The 19,888-nt window shown below is 39.7% G+C and overlaps 1 protein-coding gene across 1 annotated transcript; it reads left to right on the top strand.

The window, feature by feature from the left end:
• Positions 1-3,606: 3,606 nt before the first annotated feature.
• Positions 3,607-17,222, top strand: LOC134534709 (uncharacterized). Its single transcript, XM_063373186.1, has 6 exons — positions 3,607-3,750; positions 6,998-7,115; positions 10,438-10,592; positions 10,916-10,996; positions 11,781-11,912; positions 15,402-17,222. Exons 2-6 carry the CDS (start codon positions 6,998-7,000, stop codon positions 15,684-15,686), a joined length of 771 nt encoding a protein of 256 aa, XP_063229256.1. The 5' UTR covers positions 3,607-3,750; the 3' UTR covers positions 15,687-17,222.
• Positions 17,223-19,888: the final 2,666 nt, after the last annotated feature.

Here is a 19,888-nt window from a genome sequence, read left to right as displayed (position 1 = left end):
CAGGAAGTACCGCGCCAGGTCCGAACACTCGCCGCCCGGGTCCTGGAAGTACCGCGCCAGGTCCGAACACTCGCCGCCCGGGTCCTGGAAGTACCGCGCCAAGTCCGAACACTCGCCGCCCGGGTCCTGGTAGTACCGCGCCAAGTCCGAACACTCGCCGCCCGGGTCCTGGTAGTACCGCGCAAAGTCCGAACACTCGCCGCCCGGGTCCTGGATGTACCGCGCCAGGTCCGAACACTCGCCGCCCGGGTCCTGGAAGTACCGCGCCAGGTCCGAACACACTCGCCGCCCGGGTCCTGGAAGTACCGCGCCAGGTCCGAACACACTCGCCGCCCGGGTCCTGGAAGTACCGCGCCAGGTGCGAACACTCGCCGCCCGGATCCTGGAAGTACCGCGCCAGGTCCGAACACACTCGCCGCCCGGGTCCTGGAAGTACCGCGCCAGGTCCGAACACTCGCCGCCCGGATCCTGGAAGTACCGCGCCAGGTCCGAACACTCGCCGCCCGGGTCCTGGAAGTACCGCGCCAGGTCCGAACACTCGCCGCCCGGGTCCTGGAAGTACCGCGCCAGGTCCGAACACTCGCCGCCCGGGTCCTGGAAGTACCGCGCCAGGTCCGAACACTCGCCGCCCGGGTCCTGGAAGTACCGCGCCAGGTCCGAACACTCGCCGCCCGGGTCCTGGAAGTACCGCGCCAGGTCCGAACACTCGCCGCCCGGGTCCTGGAAGTACCGCGCCAGGTCCGAACACTCGCCGCCGGGTCCTGGAAGTACCGCGCCAGGTCCGAACACTCGCCGCCCGGGTCCTGGAAGTACCGCGCCAGGTCCGAACACTCGCCGCCCGGGTCCTGGAAGTACCGCGCCAGGTCCGAACACTCGCCGCCCGGGTCCTGGAAGTACCGCGCCAGTTCCGATCACTCGCCGCCCGGGTCCTGGAAGTACCGCGCCAGGTCCGAACACTCGCCGCCCGGGTCCTGGAAGTACCGCGCCAGGTCCGAACACTCGCCGCCCGGGTCCTGGAAGTACCGCGCCAGGTCCGAAAACTCGCCGCCCGGGTCCTGGAAGTACCGCGCCAGGTCCGAACACTCGCCGCCCGGGTCCTGGAAGTACCGCGCCAGGTCCGAACACTCGCCGCCCGGGTCCTGGAAGTACCGCGCCAGGTCCGAACACACTCGCCGCCCGGGTCCTGGAAGTACCGCGCCAGGTCCGAACACACTCGCCGCCCGGGTCCTGGAAGTACCGCGCCAGGTCCGAACACTCGCCGCCCGGATCCTGGAAGTACCGCGCCAGGTCCGAACACACTCGCCGCCCGGGTCCTGGAAGTACCGCGCCAGGTCCGAACACACTCGCCGCCCGGGTCCTGGAAGTACCGCGCCAGGTCCGAACACACTCGCCGCCCGGGTCCTGGAAGTACCGCGCCAGGTCCGAACACACTCGCCGCCCGGGTCCTGGAAGTACCGCGCCAGGTCCGAACACACTCGCCGCCCGGGTCCTGGAAGAACCGCGCCAGGTGCGAACACTCGCCGCCCGGATCCTGGAAGTACCGCGCCAGGTCCGAACACTCGCCGCCCGGGTCCTGGAAGTACCGCGCCAGGTCCGAACACTCGCCGCCCGGGTCCAGGAAGTACCGCGCCAGGTCCGAACACTCGCCGCCCGGGTCCTGGAAGTACCGCGCCAGGTCCGAACACTCGCCGCCCGGGTCCTGGAAGTACCGCGCCAAGTCCGAACACTCGTCGCCCGGGTCCTGGTAGTACCGCGCAAAGTCCGAACACTCGCCGCCCGGGTCCTGGATGTACCGCGCCAGGTCCGAACACTCGCCGCCCGGGTCCTGGAAGTACCGCGCCAGGTCCGAACACACTCGCCGCCCGGGTCCTGGAAGTACCGCGCCAGGTGCGAACACTCGCCGCCCGGATCCTGGAAGTACCGCGCCAGGTCCGAACACTCGCCGCCCGGGTCCTGGAAGTACCGCGCCAGGTCCGAACACTCGCCGCGCGGGTCCTGGAAGTACCGCGCCAGGTCCGAACACTCGCCGCCCGGGTCCTGGAAGTACCGCTTCAGGTCCGAACACTCGCCGCCCGGGTCCTGGAAGTACCGCTTCAGGTCCGAACACTCGCCGCCCGGGTCCTGGAAGTACCGCGCCAGGTCCGAACACTCGCCGCCCGGGTCCTGGAAGTACCGCGCCAGGTCCGAACACTCGCCGCCCGGGTCCTGGAAGTACCGCGCCAGGTCCGAACACTCGCCGCCCGGGTCCTGGAAGTACCGCGCCAGGTCCGAACACTCGCCGCCCGGGTCCTGGAATTACCGCGCCAGGTCCGAACACTCCCCGCCCGGGTCCTGGAAGTACCGCGCCAGGTCCGAACACTCGCCGCCCGGGTCCTGGAAGTACCGCGCCAGGTCCGAACACTCGCCGCCCGGGTCCTGGAAGTACCGCGCCAGGTCCGATCACTCTTAAAATTGAGATATTTTTACTAAACCTGTTTCTGTTAAAATATAATTATTAATAGAGAATAAAAAATTATTTTAGTACTCACGTTTAAAGTGAATTTAGAAAATGCGAGTATCTTTATGGTAGTCTACATTTTTAATTTAATTACGGCAAAGATTGTTTAATTTCAAACTTTTGTGAGATTTTATTGCATAATAAATATAAAAATTATTTTTTTTTCTTCCTCTAAGATATCCTAATTTTTCTAGCGTCACATTGTTTCTAGATTTGAACCCAAGATTTCAATGTAACACTAAAAAATTATTTCTGTTTGTCATCGTGGACACGTTCACAAGTAGGCCTTAATTTAAAAATAAATAAAACTCTTGGAAATGGTATAAATATTGTTATTATTCATTACTTAAAAAGGATTTTTTACAAAAGTTTTTGGTAAATATTGGCCAATTAAATTTAACCAGGCAGATAATTATCGTGAGAAATCTCACATAGAAATCAACGATTTTTTATTCGTGAATCACGTCGCTGTCTAGCTTTATTTGTGGTATTTATTATGTTAGTTTTCATTTACATGACACACTAATAATCATTCTTTATTTGCATTTCGCGTTTTATTCTAATTCCACTTACGGTTTTCTATTATCTGGAAAAGTTTTTTCCTTTAAACGTAATGTATATTTTCCATAATTTAAAATCAATGCACAACTTTAGAATGTATATCAGTGTCTGCATTTTTCAGACCATTTTGCATTAATTATAATTGATGTAATTTTTGTGCGATAGATATTGTTTAACTTGTGAGATAGTTTTGTTACATATTGTTGTATATATTTCCTGTAAAACATAATGTTTATGTTAAAAAAATTAAGAAAAAAGAAAATAATAAATTGATAAATTAACGACCAAATACATGAGTAGCGAGTAAAGTATAGAACCGTCTTCATATTTACTCGCTTAAACAAAGCGAGCAGAAAGTACGAGAACCAGCTTTATTTTGTTATTCCATTTATTTAGTGGATACAGGTTTTGCTCAAAGAACAAAGTATTGGACAAGGCCATGCGAACAAAAATGCAATGATTTAATCAAGACTTCACTCAACTAGTTTGTTTGCAGAAAGTGGGTTCGCGGAGATTAATAACCAGTAAACGTCGCTCAAGAGTCGCTCAGTGTAATCGAGGCTTTACCCCACAATGCACCGCAGATGACGTCACGTCGTCATGTGTGAATACGTTTTGACCGCAAAAGAGACATCCAGAACGCACAGTGAAGGCAGTGAAAGAGGTTGTGCTTTGTATCCAAGCGTTCTGCGGTGAGTTGAAACACCATTTTATTTTTAATTTTCTCCTTCTCTTCAGATAACGCGGCTCTTTCGTGTGTAGCTTTTTTTCGATCGCAACATAGGTAAAAGTAATTCACGTTGATTTTAAGCCATTCGAACGGCGAAATAAAAGTGTAATAAAGAGAAATAGCGGTTGCCAAATTGAAAGAGAGGTAGGTTATTGTCAACCTAAAGATAAGGCTTTAGTGATTTTTAAATAAAACTTCGCTTTTGAAAATATTTCAAGGCATAGAATACATAACTGTGTGTTTTCTTTATTGTAAGTAAATACGGCTTTCATTCTCGCTTTTTTTAAAATAAAAATTTTAATAAATTATTAACACCCAAATACATGTTTCTCAGTGTTCCAACATCCATGAATGTGCGTATTAAACAAAGGGCGAATAACTGTCCTCGTTGGACTGACATGACTTGTTTATAACATTCTTAGATTTAATTTATATTGCACGAATTTGCTGTAATTTGTTACATGACTGATCGTACTAGACGCGTTTTACAAGACACACAAAAATAACTGAAAATTGACAAAGGAAATAAAAAACTCTTTGCACTCTTGGGCAGATGACAATTAAGTGAAACTTTTATCAGATCTGTCGGGTACCTGAAATCGTTCGAAAAGGTGTGAACGTGTTTATATTTGCTCAGAGATTGTCTTTTTCTCACGGTGAGTAAAATTATTTACACACTAGGTTTCTTCTATACGCGAGGTACTTTTTCTCTCCCTTAAAATGAATTCGATCACGAGTATATTCCCAGGTGAGTGGCAAGTAAACCCTCTGGTAGTAGTAATTGAGTTATTAGTAGTTTATAATTTCTCTAATTTCATAAAAATCCATAGACGTATTTTCTGAGCACAGACGTTGCGTGACTAACGAGAAAACAAAATCAATTTTTTCGAGTAATATTTTGTGATGTGGTAGAGGTGCTTCAGAAAACGATGCTATGCTAGTTGGAAAATTAGACGTGGGCTGTAATTTTCGTAAATTTTAACACATCCTCGGTGTTTAGTGATCCAAATATAATTTTTTCTTCCACAATGTGCAAAGAAATTAATTTCATGTTAACTGTTCATATTTCAAGTGTTTAAATTTTCCAGTGTGGTTTAGCCTTTAGTAAAGTCGTTTATTGCGTATACAAATGATCAATGCTTGTACATAAAATTATCATGACCGCATCGGCCACAATTTTTTATTCGAAATAATCTTCCATTAGTAATTTTAATTTTAATTTTAATTTTGCTAGAAGTTTACTTAAGAAAACTAGCAGAATATGTAGTTATTATCAAACACTAATATTAAACATACGTCTCTAGTACTTACCTACTTTCCTGATTTATCAGCATAACGTTTGTTTGTTTATTTACAGTTCTCTCTTATAAAATGTTGGATAAAATGAATTATGATACGTTGAACATGAATGATAAAAATTCCCCAAGACCTGATATAATTTGTTTGTATTGAAACTTGTAACAAAATTAGCCCCTTTGTCGGTAGCAAGAATAACCTATAATTATTTAATTTTAAATAGTTTCCTAGAGAAGCAGAACCATCGAAAATGTTTAGTTTTCCAACTGATTTGGCAGGATCAAATTCTTCAATGATAGGATGTAGTGCTAACACAAGTAATGATTTGCACATATAACTGTAGCTCTGTAAATATTTAGCCAAACTTGAGTTAAAAATTGATTGTAATGAGTTCAAAATATTACTTCGTAAGTTGTGGCAGCTTCTCGGGACTTATGAAGGGCCGCGCGTAATCACTAGCGTAAAGAAACCTGGATAAGTGAATGTTAAAGAAAAAGTTGCAAGTATCCTTACAGAATCTACGATGCAGCCTTTCGTGAAGGACGAGTCGTTGAGATTACTTACGTGCTTTTTTATAACGTTGAAGGGGTTTGTAGCTCTATCTATCAGTAAAATGGTAACTATACACGGTTGCTTAGCCTACCCACAGCTATCTACACACATTTATGATTATATATGCTTGAAAAATGATAGTTGAACGTGTAAAAATTGTAAATTATCATGAAAAAATTTGAAACATTTGAACTTCAGCAAATGACTTTTAGAAAAATATTTTCTTTGTTAATTCACAAGGTATTGTAAGCATCGAAGGTAATAACTAGGATATACTTTCACAGTCTGTTCTTACATGAATGCAGCCTTAAAATTAAAGGATTCTTTGGTTAAAGCTGCATCGGATATAGTCTTACTACTGGGATATATATATAAAATAATAATATATAAAAATCTTATACATCGGTAAACGGCATTTCGTAGAAGTAATTTCAGAACGAGTAACCACGGTGATACCATCTGTGGGCGATGGTACGAACCAAAGTTCACAAAGACGAAGGGAATTTTTAAAGTATTATCTGTTTAGTTTAAATGAATGTTAGTAAGACTGACAGTATTTGGATAAAACTCATTATCAAAAATCGGTCCCAAAGCCGGGGATTAGTATTTTTTTTTTCAAGTCGTTTTCGTTTTTAACGGAGCCGTTTCATTAGATAGTTTAAAATTTCGCTCTGCAAATGTAATGATTCGATAGTCAACGTAGCTGCTCCGGCAGCAAATTCTAGCGGCAGGTGCGGAAACTACGCGAGATTCGCGTTAAAAAAATGTAACCGAAAACACAATTTGCGTGTGTGTTTATCACGCTGGGAATTATTCTGGAATAAAATTGTACGTTAAATTTCGTGTCAGTTTTGTATATTATAAGTGTGTTGGGAACATTAGAACACGCGAATTGGCTAGTTACCAATGTTAATAAGAGGGAGACCTAAGATGAACATCAAGTTCTGCCATTCCCGATTATACAATTAAACAATTCACCTTCGGCCAACTTCGGGATTTAATTTATTTTTGCGCAGGAAAAATGAATTCAAATATTAAAAGTGGTCGGTTAGGTTAGCTACATTAAAACACTTTAAAACGCTTTGGACGGTTAGTTAGGTTAGCATAGCTACATTAAAATAAACGGAGAAATATAATATATATATATATATATAAATCCCGAGGTTGGCCGAAGGTGAATTGTTCGGGTGTAATCGGGCAGGGACAGAACTTGATGTACATCTTAGGCTTTCCATGTTAAGACATCACTGGCGAGTACTGAATGACTCGCTCACGTGGCACAAGCGATTTGACTTAGTCTCATTCATTGCACGGCACTGTCGAAGAGATTGCAAGCGATCTGTGGCGGGAGCGTGTTGCAGATGGACCGCGGCTACGTGCTCGCCCTGGCCAGCCAGCCCGTGGGCCAGGTGCTGCTGCAGCAAGCAGACCGCGCCTGCTCCGCGCTGCAGCGCTCTCTGGAGGCTCCGGATCCCGCGGGTCAGTAGTTCCCGTCGGGGACGCACCACAGCGCCGAAATACCACGGTGCCGAAATACCACGGCGCCGAAATACCACGGCGCCGAAATACCACGGCGCCGAAATACCACGGCGCCGAAATACCACGGCGCCGAAATACCACGGCGCCGAAATACCACGGCGCCGAAATACCACGGCGCCGAAAAACCACGGCGCCGAAAAACCACGGCGCCGAAAAACCACGGCGCCGAAAAACCACGGCGCCGAAAAACCACGGCGCCGAAAAACCACGGCGCCGAAAAACCACGGCGCCGAAAAACCACAGCGCCGAAAAACCACAGCGCCGAAATACCACAGCGCCGAAATACCACAGCGCCGAAAAACCACAGCGCCGAAATACCACAGCGCCGAATGCCAAATTGACTACAACGCCGACAGCTAGAAAACTGCTGTGTACCACAACGCCGAAATACATTTAACCCCGAAAAATGTCATTGCAGAACTGCCACAAAGGTTAGGTTAGGTAAGGTTAGCACACAAATTCATTCAGTTGTTTTTCATTTTGCTCCTGTGACGCCCCCCCCCCCCCTACCCCCTCAACACAACATTTTTCGGCGTCACTGTACTTCGACGTTGTGGTACACAGCAGTTTTCTAGCTGTCGGCGTTGCGGTCAATTTGGCACATTCGGCGTCATTGTACGTTGTGGTAACGACCCGTTTCCGTCCCATGTCGGCTGTAGTCGGACCATTCGCACTCCGGGATAAAGGCAATGCAGTTCGAACATTCCCGGCAGGGAATCAATTTCTCGCAAGTGGCGAGGCATGGTGGACGTTTCCATGGGTCTAGGTATTTTAGTGGGGGACTCTTTGTTTCCAATTACCTCTATTGTTAGACGTTCAACCCCCATTTAATTTAGGTACAAGTTCAAAATCACTTGTCCGTTGATCCCTATTTTGATCCTGTGGTACATTATGCTTGCTGTTTAAAACATGTCGAAAATTCTTGGAAATAACACAAAACTTATACACAATGAATAATGTTGGTAAGTTAAATACGGAAGAAAATCTTTCTAAAATTTTCCGACATAATTTGTTGCCATTTTGATATGCTAGGTTTTATGCAAGTTATGTCCATGATCTTTCAACGTATTAAATTAAATGGCAAGCATCATGTACCACTGGATAAATATTTACAGGTTCATGACATCAGGATCAAGGTATAGACTTGGATATGTGATACAAAACAATAACCTTTCTGTCGTAAACTGCCAAACTTGTATATGTAGCCTTAAAAACAATATACTAAACGTAATTGTTAGTATGAATTGAAAAGAGAATGAAAGCATTCAGAAAACATAAGATATTGGACAGCGTTCTTCCTTTCATTCATTTAATTATGGTGATCTGTTTTCGATTTCCTGTGGGCTTACAACCGTTTATATTTACCAGTGGGAAATGTTGCGAACGTTGCCGTATGTAGTTGGGTTTTTGCGGGGTTATTCTAGGTACCCCCGCGGATTCATTCCTTGAATGCACCATTAGCACCCCATCACATCCAATCGTCTGATTGACTCCAATCCCTTCTGTATGAATGACAAGTTAAGCTCAATCCATTCTATGTAAGCATAAGGGATTTATTTCATCGTGTTTGACTGAAGTCATCATAATTATACTTTAGGTCACTATGTGAATTGTAAAATGCGTTTATCCTATATCGTAGACAGTAAAAATATATTCGATGGTGAATACGAACCAGAAAAAGTTTAATCAACTCGAAGAATTTAACAAGAAAGCAAGTTTTGGCGGCCATTGTTTGATTAATTTCGATATTGGGCTGCTTTCGCAGTAGTGCGTACATAAGTTTCACTCAATAAAAAGCACTCTCGTGATTGTATAGGTTGAGTCTGAATACATTAGAAAATGTTAATCTACGGGTTCGTCACTACAAAAGTTGAAAACACATTACGACTCAACGGACTAAAGTGCTTCCCAAGGCTAGTATATGTCTTTGGAGATGGAGCTGTTCAACATTTTCATTCTATAAAATAGTCTTCAATATAGAACACTAAGCATCTGGACAGTGTTTAATTGAACAAATGTCTGCAATCACCGAAAAACTATTCTGTGCTGTAAAATTATTTCACGTGTTTTTGTGAAGTTACTTCCCAAATAATTTCAATTAAAACACTGCTAGACAGCGACAAAACTATCTGTGGTTGTAGAAATTTGATAAATTAAACATCCAGAAGATCGATGTTCCATCTTAAATAATTGCTCTATTTAAATTTAAAAAAAAAATCAAGTTAAAACTTAAAAACTTGGGAAGCACTTAAGACCATAAATCCTATTGTTTTCAACTTATTTTTTCGTGATATACCTTTAGTCTGTCAATCAAATTCAGACTATATATATGTTTGTGTTTGTGTTTGGGTGTGTGTGTGTATTGTCAAGAGTGGGTAACACGGGTTCGTAAAGATAGCCTAATTTATTTTTATACAGCTTTATTTACTACTAATACTTCATTACTAATTAATTCATCACATTTAATGTATGTTAACAAATCAGTCGGACTTAAAAATGTATGTTCACAAATCACTAAATATCTATCCAATCCACAATTCGCACTCCTCACTGGAGCTAGGCTCTGTTCGCCCCTTACCTCGCGCCTATACACACACAGTCTCGCGCCACTCAGTCGCACTCTAACGGTCCCGTCGCGCCGCTCTTGGGCCGGGAGGGGGGGGGGGGTCTCTCGTCCTCGCTGGTCACACTTTATTCAACTCATCTGTTGAAAACTTCCGCGGAGGCCGACGTCATTGCTTTTATCCCCGTCGGTCGTCTTTCTGTAAGAAAACGGGTCGCGTCATCCCGGACCGACCCGACGCTTGAAGCATCCAGAAATGAGGCGCCTATTCACGCCACTCCACGCGGCGGCTTCTGTAAGCCCGGAATTCCCAGGCCACTCAGGGATAAGATAACAGCGCCGAGGATGGAGGGAGCAGTGGAAAAAAGGTGTGGGGGGAGGGGTGTTGAGGTCGAGCCACGCCAATCCCCCGACGGTATGGGCGCGTGACGTCAGTTACCGTGCGTGCCGGCCGCCAGGCCGTACCTTCGCCTCCCACGTTCGTTACAATGTTTATATATACATATATACATATACATATATACATATACATATACATATACATACAGTGATCTCGATTGTTTCTCCACCCTATGGATGCCTGCTGCAATGCAGAATGAAACGTCCGCACACACTACCAGTGCGAAGCCGCTCAATCTCTTAAGCCAAGATATGTTTTTATAAGATACAAGTGAAGTGTGTGTATATATATTTTTCCAGCTGTAGTTCATCCCCCAGACACCAAGGAGGATGAACCACTGCCCAGGTGGCCTCTGAGTTCGGCGACAGCTCTTCTAAACAAGGCGAGTCTTGCCGGCTCCAACTTGTACTCGAGACTTCTGAAATCCGTGAATCCTCGCACCACCAGCGAAATGGTAAGTAGCCTACATCTTCTATGCCCAGAATAATAAAAAAAAGATCGTTTATTTAGCTAAGTCATAAATCTGTGTTTTTAGAATGATCATTCAAATAAGTTTTTAAGTTCAATTAATTTACCTATTATATACGTTATGCATTAATTACGTGTAAAAATTTACACGATGATATTCAGTCAAAATTATGCAAAAAAATACAATTGCTGTACTGAATATTATTTATAACTGTAAAGTAGCCTGCGGCAAAAGTTTGGAAGTGAACATCATCCAAAAATAAGGTAATAATTCGAAGTTACTAAACGGATTTTAAATAATTTTCACAGGCAAACTTCTTTAAGAAGAAACGAGAGAACATTGTAACACTTAAGCTGAAGGGTTTGGAGCTTATGGAAAGAGAGCCCAAGGTATGTTTTTGCAACTGATTAATTACTCATAAGAAGTGATAGTAATGCAGTCGAGGTTTGTTTGAACTATAAGAAAATGATGAAAATGTATTTAGTTCCTAATTAACATAACTCAAGTTTTTACAATGAACTTCACTGTGAGAATATCTCTACTGTACAAAGGCTCTTATAAAATTTATGTTACAATGATAAAATCCGTGAAATGGCTATGCAAAATATTTTACGTAGCTAGATTTCAGAACGAGCGATTGCATTATTCGTTGGTTAGAGGAACGCCATTTGCAACTTAAAATGTGGTAAAACTGTCACTGCACTGGTTACTTGGTTTATTCTAGTTCATCGTTGCCTAGCGATTTGAATCCAGTATTAGGCCATCTAAAATAGTTCGTGGGTAATCGTGTAAAATCATTTTCGCGGTATCTATTGCTCTCTGCGATTTGGTACCATAAAAAACTAATCTCGTTAGAGCTTTAACCAACATTTGACATGCTAGCTGCCGTGCACTTACAAATGATTTGGATATCCACACAGTGAAGTGTTAGTCGTCCCGTGTCCACACCAACATGCCCATTTATTCTGTCAAAAATGCTGACACTGAGATTACAACGTGCGTTAATATGAAATCCAAAATCGCAGTAAGGTAAAGCAAGAGTGAATGGAATAGTTTAAAAGTTTTCCAATCCATTTTCTCAGCTAAATAAGAATATGGAAAGCTTTGAAAATTTTTCTCTTCAATAATGGGAGACATGCTGCAGACTATTGCTACACGTGCATTATTTTCCAGGTAAAAAATGAAGAAAAATCAGTTTCTCGAGCATTCTTGTGGCCAATCTCTCAGGCGTTGGACTACGTGAACAGTATTGCTCGTCCCTACGTTTCGCCAGCGGAAGAAGTTAAAGAACGGGATGCTGTGAAGGTTAGCTAACATTAAAATAGTCAGTTTGATAGTTGAAAACAGAATTTGCGTAACTTTATTACACTCTGCATTATTTTGAAGAATTATGTCTTAAATTTCATGTCTGAAACCCAAGTTACGTATTATAACTGTATTTGCAACATGAGGACACACTAATTTGCTCGTTACCCAGGTAGTTTTTACACGTCTCTAACGAGTACTGAAAGACTCGGTTCACTTTTAGGTAGATTACCTACTGTAGCCGATACCATGGTGCAACTTTTGGAAAACTTTTATATAGTTTTTAGTTTCTTGGTCCATAGACCCCAAAATCATCTTTTAAAGCAAAAATTTATATATATATATAATTTATAATATATATTTATATATGTATAAATATAATAATATAAATAATCACAATTTTGTGGACACGATAAATGACGCAATATTTCACAAATCGCTTCCAAACTCATACATAAAATAAACAAGTGGTAAACTTCGTTCGAAATCGTTATTGGGCAACCTTCGATTAAAGGGGTACAAAAGGGGAAAGTTTTTTCAAAAACAGACAAATCGCTGTAACTCCCATAATATGGAAAATGTCATAAGTTCGAACGTATAATCTTTTGTCTGAATAAGTTTTTGATACGACGAACCGATACTGGAAGGGGTTGAAATAACAATTGGCGGACAAAAAAAAATCACAATTCCCTTCGTAGGCCCAACATTAAAATCTTTCGGATATTTTGTAAATCTTATAATTTTTATCTAAAACTTTTGTCTCAAACCATTGCTCTAAGGGGTCGAAAAAATGTGGAGTGGAATTAAAAAAAAAAATCGTAACTTCCTTAGTAGACACATCGAATTCAAGATATTTTGTAAATTTTAGGATTTTTATCTAAAACTTTTGTCTGAAACAATTTTTGACTAGACGAACCATTGCTGCAGGGGGTGGAAATAACAAGGGTATAAAAAAAATGTAATTACTTTTAATAGAAATAATATCAGATCCAATATAATTTATTGTAAAACGCCTAAACTTTATCTAAAAACCTTTGGCTAAATCAACTTTTTATGAAATGAACTATTACCGTCAAAACACGGGTTGAAATTAAAAAAAAAATTAAAATTTTTGTATCTAATGCGACGGAAATTATTTTATTAAACTTCTTAATTTTACCTTAAACATGTCCAAAAAATATATACGATCACGTACATATTAGTGCAAGGGATAAAAAACAGTTTAAGAAAAAAATTATTATTAGTAGACATATGAAATTCGTTAAGACATTCAGTGCTGGTCGCATTAAGTTAAAAACTTTCAAAATATTTTCACTGCATGGAATATGAGAAAATATTAAATCGTTTATTGTTAAATTTTGGCGAACATATAGGATACATTAAGTTTTTAAAATGTCCTCGAAGTTTAGAGAAATTTCCAAAATATTTTCAAAAGAAATGGGTACTTCGAAATCAAATTACGCCTGTAGGGTGTGCCAAAAGGGATTTTTTTTTTTTCATTTTAAGTTATGCTTACCCTTTTATATGCTTTAGGGGTTGCATTTCTTAAAATTTAAAAATTTTGGTTGGTAGTTTTTGTGTTATTGGTACCCAATATTAATTACTATAATTGATTAGCTACTGAGATTTAATAAGTTATCTATAAAAGCATTAATTTTCTTACCCCCGAGGTTAAAATTTTGTATATATATTATATATATTATATATATTATATATACATAACCTTTCTAATAAAAGTTGACTCATTCAGGATTTTCGAGTGATACCGGAATATACACAAAAAAATATAATTAAATGTTCTAAATAATTTAGTAGGCCTAACCATTTCCAATAGTTTTTTTTAATTTCATCCAATGTAGATGTGTTTTGCCTCTATCAGTGTTATTAGCATAGATTGCGTAAAAAAAAGTTTTATTTACCGTATATAATAATTCACTACAGGGGAGGAACTTTAAAACTTCTGAAAAAATGCCTATAACTCAAAAAATGACACTTAAATTTTTGGTTTTTTGATCGAGAACTTTAATCGGCCTATCAACTGTTTTCGGCTTGACGTTTAGTTATGGGACACTTGTATATTCTGATTTTTCTAAAGTTATACTTCTTATATGAAGTTCTCACGTTTAACGTTTTTTTAACTTTCAAACGGTGCCGTGGAGGGGGAAAAGAGACACAGCTCGATGGCGCGTGGTTACTGATGGCAGCAACGGCGTGTCATTTCATTTACTTTCAAATACTTTAGTAAACGTTTACATACTTTCCCATACTTTTGTATACGCCTGCCTACTTTCGCAACTCAACTCTCAATTCTGGGGTTGGATCCGGTGTTAGCATTAAAATTGTGACGATAAGTTTAGACGTTTATAATAGGGCTATTAATAATTCTTTTTATAGCTATTATAAACCATTGATTCATTTTTAGATTCCATTGAAGTCATGGATAGATACTAGAAAAAGTTTACTTTCAACGCATGATTACGAGAGTTTCAAACTCTAAGAGTAGGTACTCTAATAGTTTTCTTTATCTCTTACGTGAAATTACACTTCTGACACGCGTGGCGGCCACAAAACATATTTTTATTTTATTTTAAACGAAGGCATTGTTCTTTTATTTCCTAGCCTAAGTTAATCTATATGTGTGTGTGTGTGTGTGGGGGGGGGGGGTTTCCCCAGGCTAGGGGAGGACCTAAGTGTGTCTCAGATACGCTCTGCCATGCGGGGTTTTAACCATACAGAACAAGGGCGCGTTAATCGTGTGATAATTAAGGTTTTTTTTTGGCAAGTCATGGTTGCAATTGTAGCCATGGCGGACGCCCCTTAGGTTGCCTAGCCTGAAAGATAACTCATGTGACCCGGGTAAAACCTGCATACACAGGGAAAACCCTGGGCCGGCTCATGCGGGGATCAAATAAATATGCATTAAAGCAAGCGAGAAAACTACTGGACAAGAGGGAAAAAAAGGTCCAGGTAAGAAGAGTTGGGCGGAACAGAAAGATTCAACCATGCAGGGGTTGAGCGCTTGGGCCTTGCGGCCCGCATTAATTTTTCTATTGCCTTGATACTATCTATATATCAAAGTACTTTACATGTCCTCGGTATGCAGTACGCACACACATAAAGGGAACTGTAAATAATCATGGGAACAGGCCAACAGTACATCACTTGGTAAACAAAACACACAGTCCAGATAACTAACACAAAGTTACACTCTTGGTTTAGCTGGTATTGAGCGTAAGAAATTGTAATAAAATTGTCTAGCTAGCATTTAACATTTACTGCCATCTATCGGCATTTATGCACAACTCCCGAGCACATTTATTGAATTTATATTTTACCAACCGTATTTATATCATTGCAGTCCTATTATTTTACGCCAAGTAAGTAACTTGTTACACGCATACATAAGTACATGCACCAACTTTTTAAATTCATATTATAACTCCTATTCCTCCACGGAAAAAAATCTATATTCTCGCTTGTTTTCCGCAGGTGGCCATGAGGCGCCTGCAGGCGATGGTCGAGGAAGAGCAGCTGGGCCTTGGGGGCTCCGCCGACGACAGCGCCGCCTCGTGGCAGACCTCCTTGGAGGAGCTGTGCGACGCCGAGCAGCCGCCATCTTGTGAGGGCGCCCGGCCGGAGGCAGCGCTCCTGGCGGCCGAGCGCGCAACCGCGGAGACGGAGCGTTCCGACACTCCAGCTGCCACGTCGCACGGCGGGGATTCCGACATGTCGCACCGTGGCTCTTCAGTTTCACAATCTATCCTCACGTCTTAATTGCATTGTATATGTTTTTCAAAGATTGCCTAGTAATATTTATTATTGAAAGATAAGTAGAATTGCTTTTAAAAATTAGTTAAATTAAGTTTTATGATAATATGTATTACCTATATACTGTTACTGTTTACCTATATACTGTTACTGTTTACCTATATACTGTTACTGTTTGTGGTAAATGAGCCAATTAGAGGATATTTTTGAGTTTCTGAGTACAGCCCAGACGTATCTATCCTTCAATATCCTCATGCTAGAGAAAAATATATTGTTATATAAATGAATATAGTGTTCCTTAAAAATTGTATACCAATAGATGAATAAATTTCTGAATTTTGATTTGTAAATGAACTAGAACATATTAAATTATAGTAAAGAACTTTATTTCAATTGATTAGATCAGAAATTTTCTCATTTAAGGAATTAAATGTGGTTTAGTGAGAAATGCTAATACTCTGTAAAAAAATAGTTTTTCCTATAGAAAAATTTATTTTTTGTATTATAGTTCATTACAAGGAAATTGGTTGGTAAACTGTTCGGATAAGGATATCACGCGGCGAAGAAAATTGTATTTAGTATTACAAGTTTTAAAAATTTTCCACATTTGATGGCAGCCATTGCTTAGAAAGGGATTTGTAATACCCAATCACATTCACAATAAATGAACATCTAATACACTGTGTCATTGATCATTTATTCATACATTATAATCAGCTGATTCATCAAAAGTATCTTAAAAAATGCGAAGAGAATGAAACTGAGATTGTGTTTAAGTAAATATAAATGTTAAAAGATGAATAAAGCTCAGCTAAGATTAAAAGATTTGTCCCATGGAACTTCTGGTAGTAAAGCATCGGTTAGAACATTAGTATCTTAATTACTGCAGAAATATCACAACAGCGGGGCAGAAACAGCACTTCTCTCTTGCACATTCATACTCATACAAAATTCAGTCTTATAAAAAGAAATTCGTTTGGAATAGAGCAAGCACACAGTGTTAACCGGAGTCATAGGCCTATATATATACACCATATATAATGTATGTGTATTTAATGTATGTGTATATAATGTATGTGTATATAATGTATGTGTATATAATGTATGTGTATATAATGTATGTGTATATAATGTATGTGTATATAATGTATGTGTATATAATGTATGTGTATATAATGTATGTGTATATAATGTATATACACATTATATATATATACTGGTGGTTTAGAAAACTAATTTGAATTTAATTTTCTTTAGCAATCTTTACTTTAGTGCGTGAAAAAAGAATTTTTAGGGGATGTAAATGTTAACAGGTTGTGTTTTATAACTTTATAGTTGCAAGGTATATTATAGATTACATAAGGGCCAAATTTATTGTATCTTAATCAGTCCACACATATAGGTCTTGTGTAAATAATCTGAGCTCATTAATTTAGGTACCGTATTTAAAAACAGTCTGAATTTTTTAAAAAAAGATTTGTTCAATCCTCATTATGCCATTTATGTATAAAATTTATATATTTTAAATAAAGTTTTGTTAAAACATACGCCCTTGATTAATTTTTCAGATTGAATGTTTAGTGGCTGAAGCCCTTTAAGCATGGACAGATTGGTACGTAATATTGCACTCGCATATTGTTAAAATACTGCATAAATCATTCAAAATTATTTACAGTTTAGTACACTGTAAGTCATTTATTATTATGGAATACGAAAAAAAATGCATTGTTTTGTATGATTACGAAAAAACTTCTAAAATTTGTTTCCACACTATTTCTTCATATAAAATTATAACCAAGTAACTAATATGTGAATACATAATTAAAAGTCTAGAGCAATCTTTTAAAAAAATAAAATTCTGAATTTTTAATTGCGTACACAGATAAATTATGAATAGCAAGAGATATCTCAGGATCAATATAATTCATGTGCGTCTCGAAACCTAGTTCCTAAAATATGGACTCTCTTAAACAATAAACGTTATTAATCGCTATATTAGTGACAAATTTAATTTCACAACACAACTCTGGAACTATGTATGTGTTTTTGGCGTTTGTTTCTTGATTAGTCCAAGCTACGGTCAGATTCCATCCGAAAACCCTTAAGAAGTATACTCAATTATAACGCTGGGTTTTTTAAATTATTTTTTGTAGGCCTACACCACAAGCGGTAGACGATATACCTATACATAATAAATTGTTAAAGTAATATTTTGCTACGTATAATGAAACCAAAAAACTACTAATATATACATTTTAAATTGTATGATTTTAAAATTGTACGGTATATTGTTACATATTTTATATGGAAGGTTAAAGCTATACGAAATTTATTTCATCCTTTTTCCAAAAAAATTTAAAAAAAAAGTTACATGCTCCTACTTAAAAAAAATTACTAAGTGCAAATTTGTTTGGGCAAATTTCAAACTAAAAAAAATATATATATTTTATTGTGATTTGCGCATAACAAGACCTTTACAAAATCGTTTCCCTTTGATTTGATTCAATTACTTTGTTTTTTGTGGGATAGTTATGCATTTGCTATAAGAGGTGACTAACCGTGGTCACATATGCATTTAATTTCACGTAATATTTCACTGAACAAAGATTATCATAGAACATTGGACTATTTATTAAATTTTTCGCTTCACAAATGACCAATTTAACAGAGCTTTCCCAATTACATATTAGCACAAAACTCAATTACGAAGTTAAAAAAATTAATTAAAATCGGTATTCACTATGACAAAGAATAAGGCCAAAATAATTATTGCCAGTTATAAAAACTATGCAATTAAAAATACCCAGGAAATTTGGGTTGCTGAGAAATTAGTACTATTTTAATACTTTATTAGCTAATTTAAATGGCTGGAATTTCCGCCATACCTAAATTTTAATGTTTAAATTTAATTTTCAGTTCATTTTTACAATTCTTTTGATAGAAATCGTTTTATATAATTAGCCCCTTTTTTTACTGTTTTTCTTTTTGTTTTGAATAGAAAAAATGGGCTTTTTTTTGTGGGGTGTAATTTATATAATTTATTTTTCACAATATTTTCACCGTTAAATGCACGGACTGTGTGGGAATGCCATCTGCCGAGAAACAGTCTTCAAAAATTAGTTTTCAACGAACCACATAGAGAACGCTGATGGTCAAGATAGTTATACATAGCTACCTAACTTTCTAAGTGAGAAGCTTTGTAGGGGCTAAATAAAAGACCGAATGAAAAACTTTGCCACAAACACGACCAAACGTTCCCCCAATCAATATACATACAACTCATAAAGTAATAACTTAGAACGATCACAACTTAGAAAAACACATCTTAGAACTGTCATAACTTAGCAACACGTAACTTAGAAACACGCAACGCAGAACCACACAACATAGAACTATCAACTTAGAACCATCAACTTAGAACCATCAACTTAGAACCATCAACTTAGAACCATCAACTTAGAACCATCAACTTAGAACCATCAACTTAGAACCATCAACTTAGAACCATCAACTTAGAACCATCAACTTAGAACCATCACAACTCATAATCGTCACGACATACAACCGTCACGACATACAACCGTCACGACATACAACCGTCACGACATACAACCGTCACGACATACAACCGTCACGACATACAACCGTCACGACATACAACCGTCACGACATACAACCGTCACGACATACAACCGTCACGACATACAACCGTCACGACATACAACCGTCACGACATACAACCGTCACGACATACAACCGTCACGACATACAACCGTCACGACATACAACCGTCACGACATACAACCGTCACGACATACAACCGTCACGACATACAACCGTCACGACATACAACCGTCACGACATACAACCGTCACAACGTAGAAACGTCGTAACGTAGAAACGTCGTAACGTAGAAACGTCGTAACGTAGAAACGTCGTAACGTAGAAACGTCGTAACGTAGAAACGTCGTAACGTAGAAAGTTTTTAACTTAGAACTATCACAACTTAGAAACACACAACTTAGAAACACACAACTTAGAAACACACAACTTAGAAACACACAACTTAGAAACACACAACTTAGAAACACACAACTTAGAAACACACAACTTAGAAACACACAACTTAGAAACACACAACTTAGAAACACACAACTTAGAAACACACAACTTAGAAACACACAACTTAGAAACACACAACTTAGAAA

Source organism: Bacillus rossius, chromosome 8, assembly GCF_032445375.1.
Source record: "Bacillus rossius redtenbacheri isolate Brsri chromosome 8, Brsri_v3, whole genome shotgun sequence".
Classification (NCBI taxonomy): Eukaryota; Metazoa; Arthropoda; class Insecta; order Phasmatodea; family Bacillidae; genus Bacillus; species Bacillus rossius.
Note: the sequence above shows the minus strand (reverse complement) of the source record. Positions and strands in the feature narration are given on the sequence as shown.

What these genes read in the sequence shown, in the direction of transcription:
- LOC134534709 (XM_063373186.1), top strand. Translation starts at nt 6,998, where the DNA reads ATGGACCGCGGCTACGTGCTCGCCCTGGCCAGCCAGCCCGTGGGCCAG. An exon ending in CTCGCACCACCAGCGAAATG is followed by an intron (nt 10,593 to 10,915) that starts GTAAGTAGCCTA and finishes TAATTTTCACAG; the next exon opens with GCAAACTTCTTTAAGAAGAA. An exon ending in TTATGGAAAGAGAGCCCAAG is followed by an intron (nt 10,997 to 11,780) that starts GTATGTTTTTGC and finishes ATTATTTTCCAG; the next exon opens with GTAAAAAATGAAGAAAAATC.